Consider the following 13,757-nt stretch of genomic DNA (forward strand, 5'->3'; position numbering starts at 1 on the left):
TAGATTCACTCCGCTTCGCCTCGGCTTCGCCTCGGCACACGACTTTGTTTGCCACCCAGGCAGGGTGGGGGGCAGAGCACCCACGCCATAGGGATCGATCGGGAACCTAGATGTGTAGTCCGGTGTTTATACTTGTTGTAGCGATCTGCTCTCCTGTTAAAGTGAAGGTTGCCAAGCAGATTTGCATTTTTGCAAATTGGAGGTTCTTCAGATAGTCGCGATATCTCATAATTTTCATGTTTGGCTTGCCAAGCAACATTTGTTAGGCCAGAGATGTTCAATTTCTTTGATTTTGGTTGCGTACTTGTCAGACCTGAAACACCTGCCGTAAAAAAACAGTCACTCCTACCTGAATGGCAGGTGAGGCTTTGGTGTGGTAATGCGCTAAAGATGGTGCAATGCGCCTGTGCAGAGGAGTCGATGAGATGCAAACGAGCTAAGAGCTGATGTTCCACTGCTGTGAAGGAGGGGCGGGCAGCGTTGCCTTCATTTGCAATGGCCCTGCAACAAATAGACAGGCTCTGAGAGGAGCTGAAGCTTGTGCAGCAGAAGCTCGAGGCGAAAGAGCAGGAGCTCCGGGGAGCCACAAGGACCAAAATGCTGTCTGAGGTCATTGCCCTCATCGAGAAGGAGAGGGATGGGCTGATCCAGGACAAGCGCGACATGCGGCAGCAGCTGAGCGCCCTGCAGGCCCAGCTGGCCGGCCCGTCAGGTGAGGTCGCTGCTGCTGCCCCATGACGACTGGCCCTATGGCCAGCTTCCAGGTCTGCTTTCAAGCGCTGCCAAATGCATTAGGGCAGACCTTGAGTCTGTTGACCGCGCTGCGCTCATACCCTGTGGCATCTGCGTCGCACATGTTGATGCGGCAGACTCAGGCTGATTGTGACACCGTCACTGTGTTCGGTAGCTTTGTGGGATCAGTTATAAATAGACTTGCGCGAATCTCAGAGCGAAATGGCACCTCTTGGGTGAGTGCAACTGCTGCTTTGCTGCTGATTTGTTCCTAGTCAGCCAGACTGTCGTCGCCCCGCTCTGTGATGTGCCCTCTCTATCTCTAGAGGTCGCTAGAGCTCAGCGTCGTCTGTCATTATTGTTTTTGCCAAATACTGGCCAGAGGCGCAACATGTGACAGCAACATATAATCTGCCCGAGGGCGTGCGGACCAGCACCATTGAGCTTCAGGGGGCCCCAAGCATGCAAGACGCCCTCAAGGCCCTTCCTCCCTCGAGTTGGCCGCGGCAGAACCAAGAGGTCTCAGCAGCTGCCACCTGGGTGCGGCGGCCATTCCAGCAGCCTTTGCGGGCAAGGGGCTCATACTTCCTTCCCCGCTTCAAGCAGCGTGCAGGATGGCAGCACCGCTTCCAGCTGAGAGCGGCAGCACACCTGCCACACACATGTCGCTCGAGCCTTGCCTTTGGCTAAGCATGTCTCACTTTGACCGGGCATCATATATGTCATTACACATTTTGCATGCATCTGGGGCTGCTGTTGTGGGGAAGTGTGCCCCCTGGCTTTTAAGCAGTGACAATAAATCTAATGGGGCCATCATGATGTTTCAGGGACAGCCGTGTGATGACGCTCCACTCAGCGATGAAGAGTGGTAGGTTTTATGAGGCTAGTGATAGATGCTGAGATCATCTACTATGATAGTAGATTGCACACAATGGACATCTGCTTCATTGCATGAACGAAGTCATGCATCCGCTGCGCTTGCGGAGTTGGCGCTGATCTCAGCAGACGCCTGACTGTATGGACATGCACAAAGGAATTAAAATCTCTCCCTGATGCGATGCCTTCTAGCATGTACTCGCCCCAGTGCCTCCATTCCCGGAGTGCTGGGTCAGCACTCATGAGTGCACTCGTGAGCCACGTGGCCACAGCAGCCTGAGGGTCCCCCGGGAACCCTGTGTGACCGTGGTGACTTGCATGCAGGTCATGCCTCAGCAAGAAATTTACTGCCCAAGCATTTGATCATTGTGCACTGCAGGATTGCATTGTCGACGAACAGAGCCAAAAGCAGGTCATATGTGCATTACGAAAGAAAGTTACATGCATTACTAAAGCTGAGGGTCGTCGACATATCGAAACAGGCTGCTGTGTAAATGAATGGCAGGACATTGGATATTTGTCCTGTGATCGATGCCGAAAAGCTGTGCAATAGTCTGTACCTGGATCGTTGCTTTACCTGGAACAGTGTTATGGACGAGGAATACTGTGAAGTGTGCACAAATGAGCTGGACGCCACAGATTCCTCCATCAGCTTTTGCGACTGCAACTATTCCTTGTGCCTGTGGTAGGCTTCCCTGAAGCTCACGGTTAGACTTGAGTGTAGTAATGTCGGCACGGATCTTGTAGGCGTTGGACGCGTGACTGTCTTGTAACTCGCGAACACTGTGGGTCTTTATCGTATGGACTGCACTCCTCAGCGCGCCTCCTGGTGCCGACAGGTGCTTCCATCGGATCTGTGAAGATGCAAAGAAGGAGAACATGCCTGGGCGTTGTCCGAACTGCAGAGCGGAGTTTGATGAAGAGCGGATACGCAAGCAAAGGCTTGACCCAGCCAAGTGAGTTGTCTCTGCAGCAAGCGTCATAGTAACGTTTTGCATGGTTTGAACTCGCTTGTCTGAAATATCAGTGATTCGAGCTGTAATTTGTTAATAAGCCGGTGCGATCGCGAAAATTTAGTTTCTTTTTGGTTGCATCCACGTGGCTTGGTTCCAAGCTACTTCGTAGAAAAGACTCGCGGTTCTGGCGTGCCATATTTGCGAAGACAACATTTGTACTTTCAAGCAGATCATCAACACAGCCTCGTGGAAGTGTGCCCGTCAGGTTGTGCATTGCAGGCTTCATACTTTTCTTCAGCACCTCGATACTGACACTCTTTGCTGTCTGGCAACAGGCTTGAGGAAGTCAAGAAGAAGCAGAAAAAGGACGAGAAGAAAAAGGGTGCTCCAGCAATGAAGATGAGGAAAGACCTGGTGGTAGGTGCCCAGATGCTTACACACTTCCTGTGGCTGCTGCGCTGATGCTTGATGCTTGATCACCACATTCATGTATGTATTGCACAGTACAATTCACTTGCATTTGCCACACCAGTGACTAACCCTGTAAACAGGGTGTGAGGGTACGCCGCTGCCTGACAAATCCTTCTATGTGCTTGATGCTTGATGATGATACTTGATGCCGGTCTGCTGCGAGGCGCTGGCTGTGTGAGGATGTGATGTGTCAAAGTGCTGAGAGGGACGTTGGGGTCGCAGAATGTGCGGGTGGTGCAGCGGAACCTGGTGTATGTGGTGGGTCTGGCGCTGGAGCTCTGCTATGAGGACCTGCTCAAGGGTCCTGAATACTTTGGCCAGTTTGGCAAAGTGATCAAGGTGCGAAGCCGACATCACCGGCATTGAAGATGCCTACAAGCTTCATATCTGGTGCTGTAGTGCAGACGATTGACGTGTGCCTCCCTTGCAGATCTCTGTGAGCCGAGCTGGACCCTACAGCACAGCTGCAGCAAAGAATGGCCCGACGGGGAGCGCATACATCACGTACAGGAGACCAGCAGATGCCAAGCGGTGCATCGAGACTGTGCATGGTGCCCTGTGGGAAGGTGCACTACCCGAATCATAGCTGTCTCTGTTGAACACACAGCCTTTAAACCAATCTTGTGCCATGAGCGCGTGTGCTTCTTGGTTGGGGACGTGAGCTCACCCTGTGAGTTTTATGGACAGGCAAAATCATGAAGGCGTGCTATGGCACCACCAAGTACTGCAACGCGTTCTTGAAGGGCCTGGTGTGCAACAATTCTGACTGCCTCTACCTGCACGATGTTGGTGAGTCCTCCGCTGCCTCAATCTCATAATGGCATGGTCTTGCACCTCAATGTCAGGGTCCAATTCAGACAGCACTGATTCACTGACTGCTGCCATGATACTGCTGCAGCGGATGACGAAGACAGCTACACAAAGGAGGAGACCAAGACACCCAAGTTTGTGAACCTGGTACATGCGGCATCCATTCAGAAGCAGGCCAGCCAAGCAGTGCAGGCAGCAGCACCTGTGGCCAGTGGGACGCCTCGAGCACAGCCTGCAAACGGCCATGCGGCAGCTCTCCAAGGACCAAGCGAAAGCGATCGCTCAGCGCTTGTGACCAGCTCACTCCCGGAGCCTCTCAACGACCAGCAGGTGACAAAAGCTGACGTCTCCTTTTTGGTCGCCTCACAGGCTCCCAAAATCCCGACCTTATTAAATATTGCCTGAACTATCCTTGCTGTATGCAATAATTTGCTGATGTCATTGGGGGCTGTAATAGGCGGGCACATCTGGAGCGTGGCCGGCGTTGGGAGGGGCCACATGGGCAGCCAAGGCTGTGACGCCCCCGGCTGCACCGCCGCCGCAGCCGCCGCCGCCGCCCCCCTCGGCAGAGGACAGCACGCAGGAGTGGCCCGAGCTGCCTGGCGCCCTCACAGACTCGCCAGAGGCGGCCAGGGCGGGCGGCGCGGCCCCGGTGGCCCCTGTTGCTGTACAACTGCAGCGAAAGGGCAGCACCATGGCCGCAGAGCTGGCTCGGGCTGCATCCGCGCCCAACGGCGGCGCGGCGGCAGCCAAGGTGCCAGCGTCTCGGCAGCCTGCAGCTAACGCGGTCCTTGTCGTGCCAAAGAAGAAGGCGGCGGCAGTGCGGACGCCCAAGAAGCCCGCTGCCGCTGCAGCGCCAGCTGCAGCAGCTGCTGATGCCCAAGTCAGCAAAGCGGCGGAGGCGACCCAGCAGAGCAGCAAGGCAGCGGGTGACGGTGGCGCCGCCGTGGATCCAGGCAGTCCTATAGTTGCCGTCAGCAAGGCTGCTGAAGCCGCATCGGGCAGCAAGGCGGGACGGGAGCAGGAGGCAGCAGCTGTGGAGAGCGGTCAAGATACCAGCAAACAAGCAGGCCCACATGTGAGTCCTTGCAGACATATAAGTCTAGCGCTTTGCTTGTCGAAAACCATTTATGTCTCCTGCCAACCTGGTCCTTCTGTTCTGTGGGCTTCTTTCGGAAAGATGTTCTGTGCGAGCAGGGTCGACAGGCTGACGCGGGCTCTCCTGTACAAGACAATGCTGGCAAGCTGGAGCAGAGCCAAACTTTGTCTGGGGACAGCAGCGGCAAGAAGGCTGGGCCTCCCCCTGGTTTCGAGGCGCTCAATGGGGCTGCAGCAACAAATGGGCGGCCTAAGAAGGTCAGCAATATCACATACAGTACTTTTTGGCTTATCATATTTTTGATTTGTGCTCTCTGATGCTAGGTCTCCAGTGCGCTTGAATATCCTGGGATGTTCTGACAGAGCCCCTGTGTTGACTGCAGGGACCCCCTCCTGGCTTTGTGGCACCGGAGGGCACTGCCTTTGCTGGCGCTGGGTCTCCCTTTCAGTCGTACGGTTCTGAGTCATCGACGACCTCGGCTGCCCGGGAGTACCAGCCCTCAGCTGGCGGCCCCTCTGCCGCTGCTGCACCGAAGCCACCTGGCGCTTGGGATCCTGCGGCAAGCCTGCCGAGCCTGGACAGCATCTGGGGCGGCGCGCCACAGGAGCAGGCGCCCGCGGCCGCGCAGATCCCCTTGCTGCCGCCGTCCAACCGCTCGCGCTCGCGCTTCCCCTTCGCGCAGGGCAGCGAGGACCACTCATCCTCCGGCCGGCTCGCTGCCGCTCCTTTGCCCCCGAACGGCCCAGTCCCCTCGTTCTCCCCTTGGGTCCACGGGAGCGGCGGCGATGGCGGCGGCAGGGCGGCGGACCTGGCCGGCGCGGCGCTGCTGCGCCAGCTGCAGAGCGGCCCCAATGGCACCGCGCACTTCAACGGCTACGGCAACGGCCATGTGAATTTAAGTGGCGCGTACATCGGCGAGCGTGAATTCTCCCTGCAGCCGGGTCCCCGCGCCTACCAGATGATCCCCACGCCCAACCCACAGAAGGCCTTCCCGCCACGCGTGGTGGCTCCTGCAGCTGGTGGCCCGCCAGGCTTTGCCGAGCAGCAGCAGCTGCACATGCAGCAGCAGCAGCAGAATGGCTTCCATGCAGGTCCCAATGGGATGGCTGTACCACCTTCGCAGCTCGGGCCAGAGGTGCAGGCGCTGGAGGCCGTCTGGCTAGATACCAACCAGCGTTTCAGAAACATGGCTGTGTAGCTTGCTGCGCATACTGTGGCATGTAGCAACCCAGGGAGACGCATCAGCACCGCCAGAGTGTTGGGCGCACACTGGCGTCTGTTGATGCGCAACCGAGAAGACAGATTTGCTGCTCTTGCTTGGTGATCAATTTGAAGGTTAGCAGTTGCCACACGATCGGTGTAGATTATCCTGTTGCCCGCAGAAGGGATTGAACCTCAAGTTGGGCTTGGAGGACCCCTAATTAGCCACTATAGAGACTATCATGAGGTAGTTCCCATAGTATGTTGTACGTGGCATAAGCTGTACATTCCACAAGCATGGTATCCTCACAATTGTAAGTCAATCACGATCATTGAGACAGGGCAGTAACAAGCACGATTCACTGAGCCAGAGCCAGAGCAGTTTCTCTAATGGGCAGGATCCAAGTATTGAAAAGGGAACGCCACCGTACCAAATGTAGAAACCCAACACTATTTCCGAAGGCTTGCATCTTGAAAGCAAAGGACTTACAGGAGCGCTTTGGTTGCACGTCAATTCTTCAAACCATAAGCGTTCAATCAGCACAATGGCTAACCGGGGTCAGTATGGTGGAGAGGACGACATGATGATGGAAGACGCAGATGAGGCTCAGCCTCAAAGAGTCAGATCGCAGGTGGTTCCAAGAAAGCAGAAGGGCCGTGGGTTCCGTGAGAGGATGGACACTGATGGCGATCGTAATGGTCGTTATGAGAGCCTCGAGACTGGGAGTGGGCCTGGACCAACAAAGTGTAAGTTACTGATCCTGGGAAAGCAGCCGAAGCTTGGCTGCATGGAAACTTGGTGAATGTCTTTTACTAGCTGTAGTAGTTCCTGGATCTCCAGCATGCCGTCCACAAGCCGCCACAAACGAATTGCCCTGAGAAGTCTTGCTAGTGGGGTCTTGCTTGAGCTTTTGTCCTGGTGGTAGACCACATGTGATGTACAGATGATGTTTTTGTAGTTTCAGCTATATCGTGCATCTGCTTTGCATGGGCGTGTGGAATGAACAGCTATGGTCTGCTCTGCAGCAAGCTTCCTGATACAAGAGTTCTAGGCAGTGTTGAAGCACGTCGCTGTTTTCTGAACTTGCAGCGGTGGAAGGATGGGTCATATTCATTGGCGGCGTTCACGAGGAGGCTAGTGAAGAAGATCTGCACGACACCTTTGCCGAGTTTGGTGAAGTGAAGAACATCTACCTCAACCTGGACAGGCGAACAGGATATGTGAAGGTGTGCTTATGCTGGGCTTCACCTGGATGGTTTGGGCAGCTGCATCGCTCTGCAAGGCACAGGAGCTGATTCTGATGCACCGCAACTGTGCAGGGCTATGCCATGGTGGAGTACGTGACAAAGAAGGAGGCACAGGATGCTATTGACAACATGAACGGCCAGGAGTTCATGACGCAGCCGCTGCTCGTCACATGGTGCTTTGTGAAGGCAGCAGCTCGGAGGCGTGCTGCACGATGAGTGATGGCAATGCCATTGTAGCATGCAGTCTGCATGCTTCTTTGCGTGCTCTCCATGATAAACAGGCCCGGGTCCTGCCGCACTGTGTTGTGTGGTGTCACGTGCATGCGATGTGACTTTGGCCAGACAGTCTGTGTGAGCTGAGCGACGGATTCTGGATGGATTTTTGACTACTGCTGGTAGCAATTTGCACAGCAGCTGGGGTGTGGGCACCCGGGCATGCTGCATCTGTCATGTCCGGCATAACTCTTGAAGCTTTGTCACGGCCCTCCTGAAGATGCCTCTAATTGCCAGCATGTATACAGTATAATTAGCCCTTGGATTGTCAATATACGCAGGTAAACCGAATGTTTGACCCAGTCATGACAGTTTAAGTTGCCTTCTCCTTGTCGAATTGGAGCCTCAATGGGCAAGTTGATGGCTGCACCCCTCAGGGGATAGGCTATAAGAAAGAACCTCATCCATTTCATTGGTGGGTGAATGTTTGCATGCATAAACAGGGAACGCCATGTGCAGTGCAAATGATGTGGGCAGGCAGTGCCATCTATGGATTTAGCATGACGAGCTACATTAGTCTGCTGTCCCAATGTACTTGAGTGCAGGGCCCCAGCAGGATTCTAGAGGAAGCTTTATACAGTGCAAGGTACAGCTATCTGGACAGAAACATACACATTAAAGGTGCTGGTTCTACAATTCGCATGAATATTTCCTGACACTCCAACATGCTCTCAGAACGTAACCCTGTCCCTACCAATAGCTTCACCTAATTGGAGGGGACGCCTTCTCCTAGTTGTTAAACCACAAAACACCTTCTGGTCAGGCCCCAATGGCCCTCGCACCATGTTCCAGCGCTCCTTTCCAGTCTGTCCAATCCTCGGTTCAGACAAAGGGAACTGTTTGACGAAGACTGACCCCTCACAGGGGCACATAGTAGTTAATAATATTAACTTAATATTAACTTAATATACTCCTTACAATGATGCATCACCAAATGGCTTAGATACAGCATTTTGCAAGAAATCGTGTGCTGGGCCAATAAGTGGTATTAGTAGTACTAGGACTACAGGCCAGAGCTGAGAAATGAAGCGATCATGCCACTGAGCCGCTCTCTTGCGGATTGAAGTTCTTCCAGACTCGCGTCATTGCTGAGTTCTGGAACTGCTGAGGATGGTATGCCCATCAGCATTGCTTCCTGGACAACAGACAGGTGTTGAGCAATTAGTTGCTATCATACTGCGCAATACCTGAGGCAACCCTGCAGTGGGTGGAGGACAACGGTGTAAGGAGGACAATGGTGTAAAAGCTCATCAGGGATCCAGACAGAAGTGCCATAGATATACCTCGCGCATGGACTTGTAGGCATTCAGCCAGGTGATCCGCATTCTGTCTGTGAACTCTCCAGATTCCCTGGCAGATCGCAATCTACTCAGACAGCTGTGTACCTGTCACTGGTCTCATTTAGCTGTGCTTTGATGTGCAGAATGTATGATGGATAGTTTTTCAACAGCATTGGCACCGGTCACATCTCAGGAAAATAATACAGCAAGGAATAACACAGCAAATATCTCATTCTCACCTGTTCATCATGTCAGCCAATACAATTGCTGATCTGGAGCTGTAACCAGTCCTCTCTGCCGCACGTGCAGCCTCTAGCCCCTGTGGGGTTCCCGGCCGAGAACCCACCACAGCACAGAGCATGCCTGGACAAAGAGATTTTCATGTCAAAAGTACGCACTGACATCAGTCTCCCATCTCATGTAAGCAATTAAGGAGTGGTCAAGAACAATTCATGGACCTCCAATAATTGTCTTGCAATACTTGAAGTCTGCATCAGGCACCAAAGGAACCAGATGGCACCTTCATCAGAGGTCTCAGCTTGAGGACCATATATTTCTCTTATGTCACAGAACCCTGTGCTGAATAGTAATTGCCTCAAACTTGCAGGATATGACGCAGCACTCCGGTCTGTGCCCTGTGCAGCCCCGACGGAGTGCCTTGCAAGAAGGATCAGATTTCCTCCTGGTTTCAGCACATGGAGCACCTGCTGCAGCGTGGGGGGTTAAGCACACCACTGTGTTCTCGCATGCATGTCTTTTGCTTTTAAGCACAATCGTGTGAATAGGTGCAAATGCTGCACGTTCTGTTAGGGCTCCTTACCTTCTTCAAAGCCTCCTCAGGGTCCTCCAAGGACTTCACCCCACCGCACAGCAGAACAGCATCATTCTGGTGGCTGCCATCAGCAGTGCCATTGCTATTTTCTAAGGAAACTTCCTGCAACAAAAGTGTGCTCATCTCTGCAATGCAAGGTTTCCAGATTGTTGTCTGATGTGACATCTTTGAACAGAAGGTCAAGCATGTACAGTCTGTCAGCAGAGCAAGTGCTTACTTCCAGATAGTGAACTTTATGGTTGGAGGGCAGCACATCAGGAGGCACTGCGAGGCCTTTTGCTGTATATAAGATAAGGACATGCAGCTTGTTATCTAGTAATCTGGCTGTCCAGCATGTTGCCAACAGCTTGCGGATGTCATTGTCATCCAAGCTCTCTTCACTGTCCCAGCATGATGACAACGGGTGCAAGTTCAGCCCTGCAAAACGCAAGCACTGGCGCTCAGCAATCATGAACCTCAATAAATCAAGTATCTGCACGGGTGAACAGGCCTCAGTCTCAATGAGCTGCAGCTTAGTGGCCTCTTACCCGGTCCTGAAAGGTGCAGGGACACAGATTCACTCCCTTGAAAATTGCTGCTTTCAGCTCGAGGAATTGATGTTGCATGTCTTCCAAAATATTGGAGTACCTGTGCAGACACGAAACAATGTCTTATACCTCGATTAGATTTTTCTAGTGATCTGGGATCACTTTCTGATGCTGTTTGACAATAAGCAAAGATCACTGTCAAACAAACCTGCAATCTAGAAATATTGGAAGATTCCCTCACGACATGTCGTTGAGCAAGCAGGACGCAAGGAGATACTGTTGGGATCCTCGTGAAGGTTTTTGGCACATTCATGGCCTTGCAACTACGTGACATATACAAGTGGTGCTCCCCATACAAATTGAAAGGTCAAACTAATGAGCAGTCTTACGCAAAAGGTCCATGCTCCCACAAAATTGAAGGCGATCGCATTTGCAAGTCCGGTGAGCTGTCCAAGGGTCTTTTGAAAAGCAATCCCTTTTAGAGACTTTCATGATCAAATTGCACTTACTATACTTTCTCGTTCCCAACGAAATAAGGCACTGCAGACTAAGTCTTGAGAGGACTGCAAGTGTGAAGTGTTGCTTTGAGCCGAATAGCTATTGTCAGGTTATTATCGAAGCTGGTCAGAGAGGTCTTGTCTGTGTCCTATGGCTTACAGATGAATTGAGATGATAGATTTGCACACCTGGAATGCATCTGCACCCCTGAGCAGCATTGATGGACCGGCTGCCCAGCATCAGACAAATGCACAGAACTGCAACTGTGCTCCTGGCTCCCAAAGTATCCAGACATATGGAAGGCTGCAGGCTTGCCCGCAGTTGGAGGATTGCCTCCTTGTGCCTTCAGACACAAGCTAGTGGACACCCTAGCAAAGTACACAAGCTCTTCAATGAGGGCAATGTGCTCACGCTGGAGCGGGGCACTGGGAGCAACCTAGGGAAGGACGCAAAGCTATGGGGCACAGGATGCTTCAATGCCAGTGTGTACCCAGATCTTCCGGCTTTCATGAAGTGGTCCGACCTGTTGCGCGCCGACAGGTTCAGGTGATCGTTCGGTGTTCTCACGCCTTGACTGCATGAGTTGTCTCTGCACGAATTTGTATTTTGTGGGAGTGTCAACTCCTCAAGATGTGATTGCCTTCTCTATGATTTGGAAAGCAGGCAGGCTATGAAGCCAATGGACTATGAAAAGCTGAGAGCCGAGTCGAGCGCTGGTGACGATCAAGGGCTGGTTGTCAGGACTGTTGGCGTGCAGGTAAGTTTCCGCCTATGCAACAACCCCACCTTGTCGGCTAACAAATGCTAGCAAATATCACAAGCCTTGCCTCCTACACTTTTTCCCAAAGCATGCCGTTGCAGATGCCTTGACGTGTTTGAATCTCCCATGTGCAGCTGCGCGGGCGGGAGGGCGTGCGGCGCCGGCTGCTGCTGCGCGCAGGGCTGCAGGCCGACGGCGGTGCGACGGCCGGGGTGCGGCCTGCGGATGCACTGCTGCTGGTATCGGGCAGCCACCCAGTGAGGGGGGCGCTGGCGTGGAGCGGCATGCTGCAGGACAGTGTGGATGCTCTAAGCATTGCGGGCAGCCTGAAGCAGCAAGGGCTGCTGCCTGCGCAGACCTCGCTGTGGGCTGTGGCCAACCCCCTGGTGGACACAGGAGAGAGCCTGGAGCGCAAGGCAAGCATGGGCTCATCCTTCTTTTGGGGGACGCTTGAGACAATGAAAGATTTCTGCAACGTGAGTACTGCAAAAGGCTCTGTGTTGTCTGGTAGTGATTGGGGCTGTGGCTGTCACAGGTTGCGGCAGGAGCAGAGGTTATTCTCACTCAGCCGCCCTTGATATACCCAAGATTCGAGTCTTGGTTTAGCAGCATTGAAAGGTGGGTGCCTGTCCCTGAAAAAACTTGTTAACTCCAGAATTCCCAAGAGGTATTAGTAATCTTTGGCAAAGAGGGTGATCATGTGTTGTATGTGCAGGTTGGGATTGACCAAAGAGGCCAAACTGGTGATTGGCATTCCCATGCTGACATCCAGTGGGAGCATGCAATTCTGGCTGCAGCTCTGCTCCGCTGCTCATCAGGAGGGGGCAGCTGAAGCACTGTCACCCTTTACCAAGGCTGAGCAGCATGGGCCAGAAGAACTGAAGGACTTCAGTCGCAAATACTCGGCAGAGCTCATTGAGAGGGTCCTGCAGCTTCCAGGAGTTGCTGGTCTCCATCTGATGCCTGTCTCTGGACCGGGCCGGGCGCTGGCCTTTCAACTAGCACAGAACGGATGCTTACAGCCAAGAACGCATGACTCATCTTCTGGTGTTGCGGCACCATCAGCTTAGATCAAATGCAAGAGACAAAGTAGATTTGCCCATCTTCAGCACTCGCACTAGGCTTTTGAGTGGCTGTAATAGAATTGATGGGCATGCCCAGATTGAAAATATAAGACACCTTGCAATCAGCATGTCACATGGCCAAAACGGGCTTGACCATGTCTTCTAGGGGTGAGAAGCCTTCTGGGTACTTTGCCGGCCCATGGGCAGCATCAGCTGCAGAAGCCACATACGGTTTGGGACCCCAAGGCGCTGGCAGGTCCATCAGGGCAGGAATCTCGCCCTGCGAAGGCAAACTTTTTTGGGAACCCCGGGTGGGCCACCCTCAAACATCTGTTGATTGATGTAACAAAGTGCAACGCGCGATATTCAGCTGCAGAACATCATTTATACTTCTGCCTGACCATCTGCCCCTGCACCGATCTGCAGATCTAGCCAGGGGGAAGCAAGGCGAGTTTTTGGCACATGCAGCACGCACCTTTGTGCGCGCTTCCTGCACTGCCTGGTCTGGGTCCTTGCCCTCAGACATGGCGGCAGCCCTGAAAGTGGCCACTCCAGGTGCAGGAGGGGCAGCAGGCAGCAGGCGCACACCCAGGCGCCAGTGAGGGAAGCGCTGCAGCCAGCCCAGGACAGAGAATTGGGACAGAGTCTGTGTGCTCTCATCTACTGTGGGGTCCCCCAGGTACTGCTTGCCAATGCACCTCTCGTTGGGCCCAAAGTACAGGAGCAGCTGATCCCTGGAAATACTGCCGCCAAATGCTTCCTGCCGCAAGCACAATTACTCTCAGCAGAATGGCACGTCATCAGAGTCCTCTGTCAAAATAGAGTGCATCTGTCGGATGTGCTCGCTTGTTCGTGAGGTGCCGTGTATAGATTGGGAGCTGAGACTCATTTTCCTACGGAATTACGCACTGCAAAATTTACCAGCTTGTGAGCAAGCTTGTGTTGGGAAATTTTGTGCCAGCATCGGGGTTCAGGAAAGGTGAACAAGACCTACTAACGCGGAATTTTCACCGGATCCACGTTTCAGAATTATACAGATATTTGCGCACCGATAATTTATCCTTGACTGCCTGGACACTGTCAGAACCATCTGCCGCAAGACTGATGCTACACTCCGGATCTGACCCTTTG

At 53.3% G+C, this 13,757-nt stretch overlaps 3 protein-coding genes across 3 annotated transcripts; all 3 read left to right on the forward strand.

Annotated features, from left to right (window-relative positions):
- Positions 1–597: 597 nt before the first annotated feature.
- Positions 598–6,035, forward strand: COCSUDRAFT_46178 (hypothetical protein; the record flags this gene model as incomplete). Its single annotated transcript, XM_005651146.1, has 10 exons — positions 598–712; positions 1,933–2,020; positions 2,900–2,981; positions 3,258–3,374; positions 3,466–3,601; positions 3,723–3,824; positions 3,934–4,175; positions 4,303–4,923; positions 5,043–5,201; positions 5,327–6,035. Coding segments are annotated over 10 exons (2,370 nt in total), but the record flags the coding sequence as incomplete, so codon positions are not given.
- A 1,198-nt stretch (positions 6,036–7,233) lies between these two features.
- Positions 7,234–7,608, forward strand: COCSUDRAFT_12101 (hypothetical protein; the record flags this gene model as incomplete). The annotated part of the gene is made up of 2 exons (XM_005651147.1): positions 7,234–7,371; positions 7,465–7,608. Coding segments are annotated over 2 exons (282 nt in total), but the record flags the coding sequence as incomplete, so codon positions are not given.
- Positions 7,609–10,830: 3,222 nt separating this feature from the next.
- COCSUDRAFT_46179 (hypothetical protein) lies at positions 10,831–12,632 on the forward strand (the record flags this gene model as incomplete). Its single annotated transcript, XM_005651148.1, has 6 exons — positions 10,831–11,348; positions 11,466–11,559; positions 11,697–11,819; positions 11,919–12,038; positions 12,098–12,180; positions 12,278–12,632. The coding sequence occupies exons 1-6, from the start codon at positions 11,023–11,025 to the stop codon at positions 12,630–12,632; spliced, it is 1,101 nt and encodes a 366-aa protein (XP_005651205.1). The 5' UTR covers positions 10,831–11,022.
- Positions 12,633–13,757: the final 1,125 nt, after the last annotated feature.

This window comes from Coccomyxa subellipsoidea (assembly GCF_000258705.1).
Source record: "Coccomyxa subellipsoidea C-169, whole genome shotgun sequence".
NCBI classification, from domain to species: domain Eukaryota; kingdom Viridiplantae; phylum Chlorophyta; class Trebouxiophyceae; family Coccomyxaceae; genus Coccomyxa; species Coccomyxa subellipsoidea.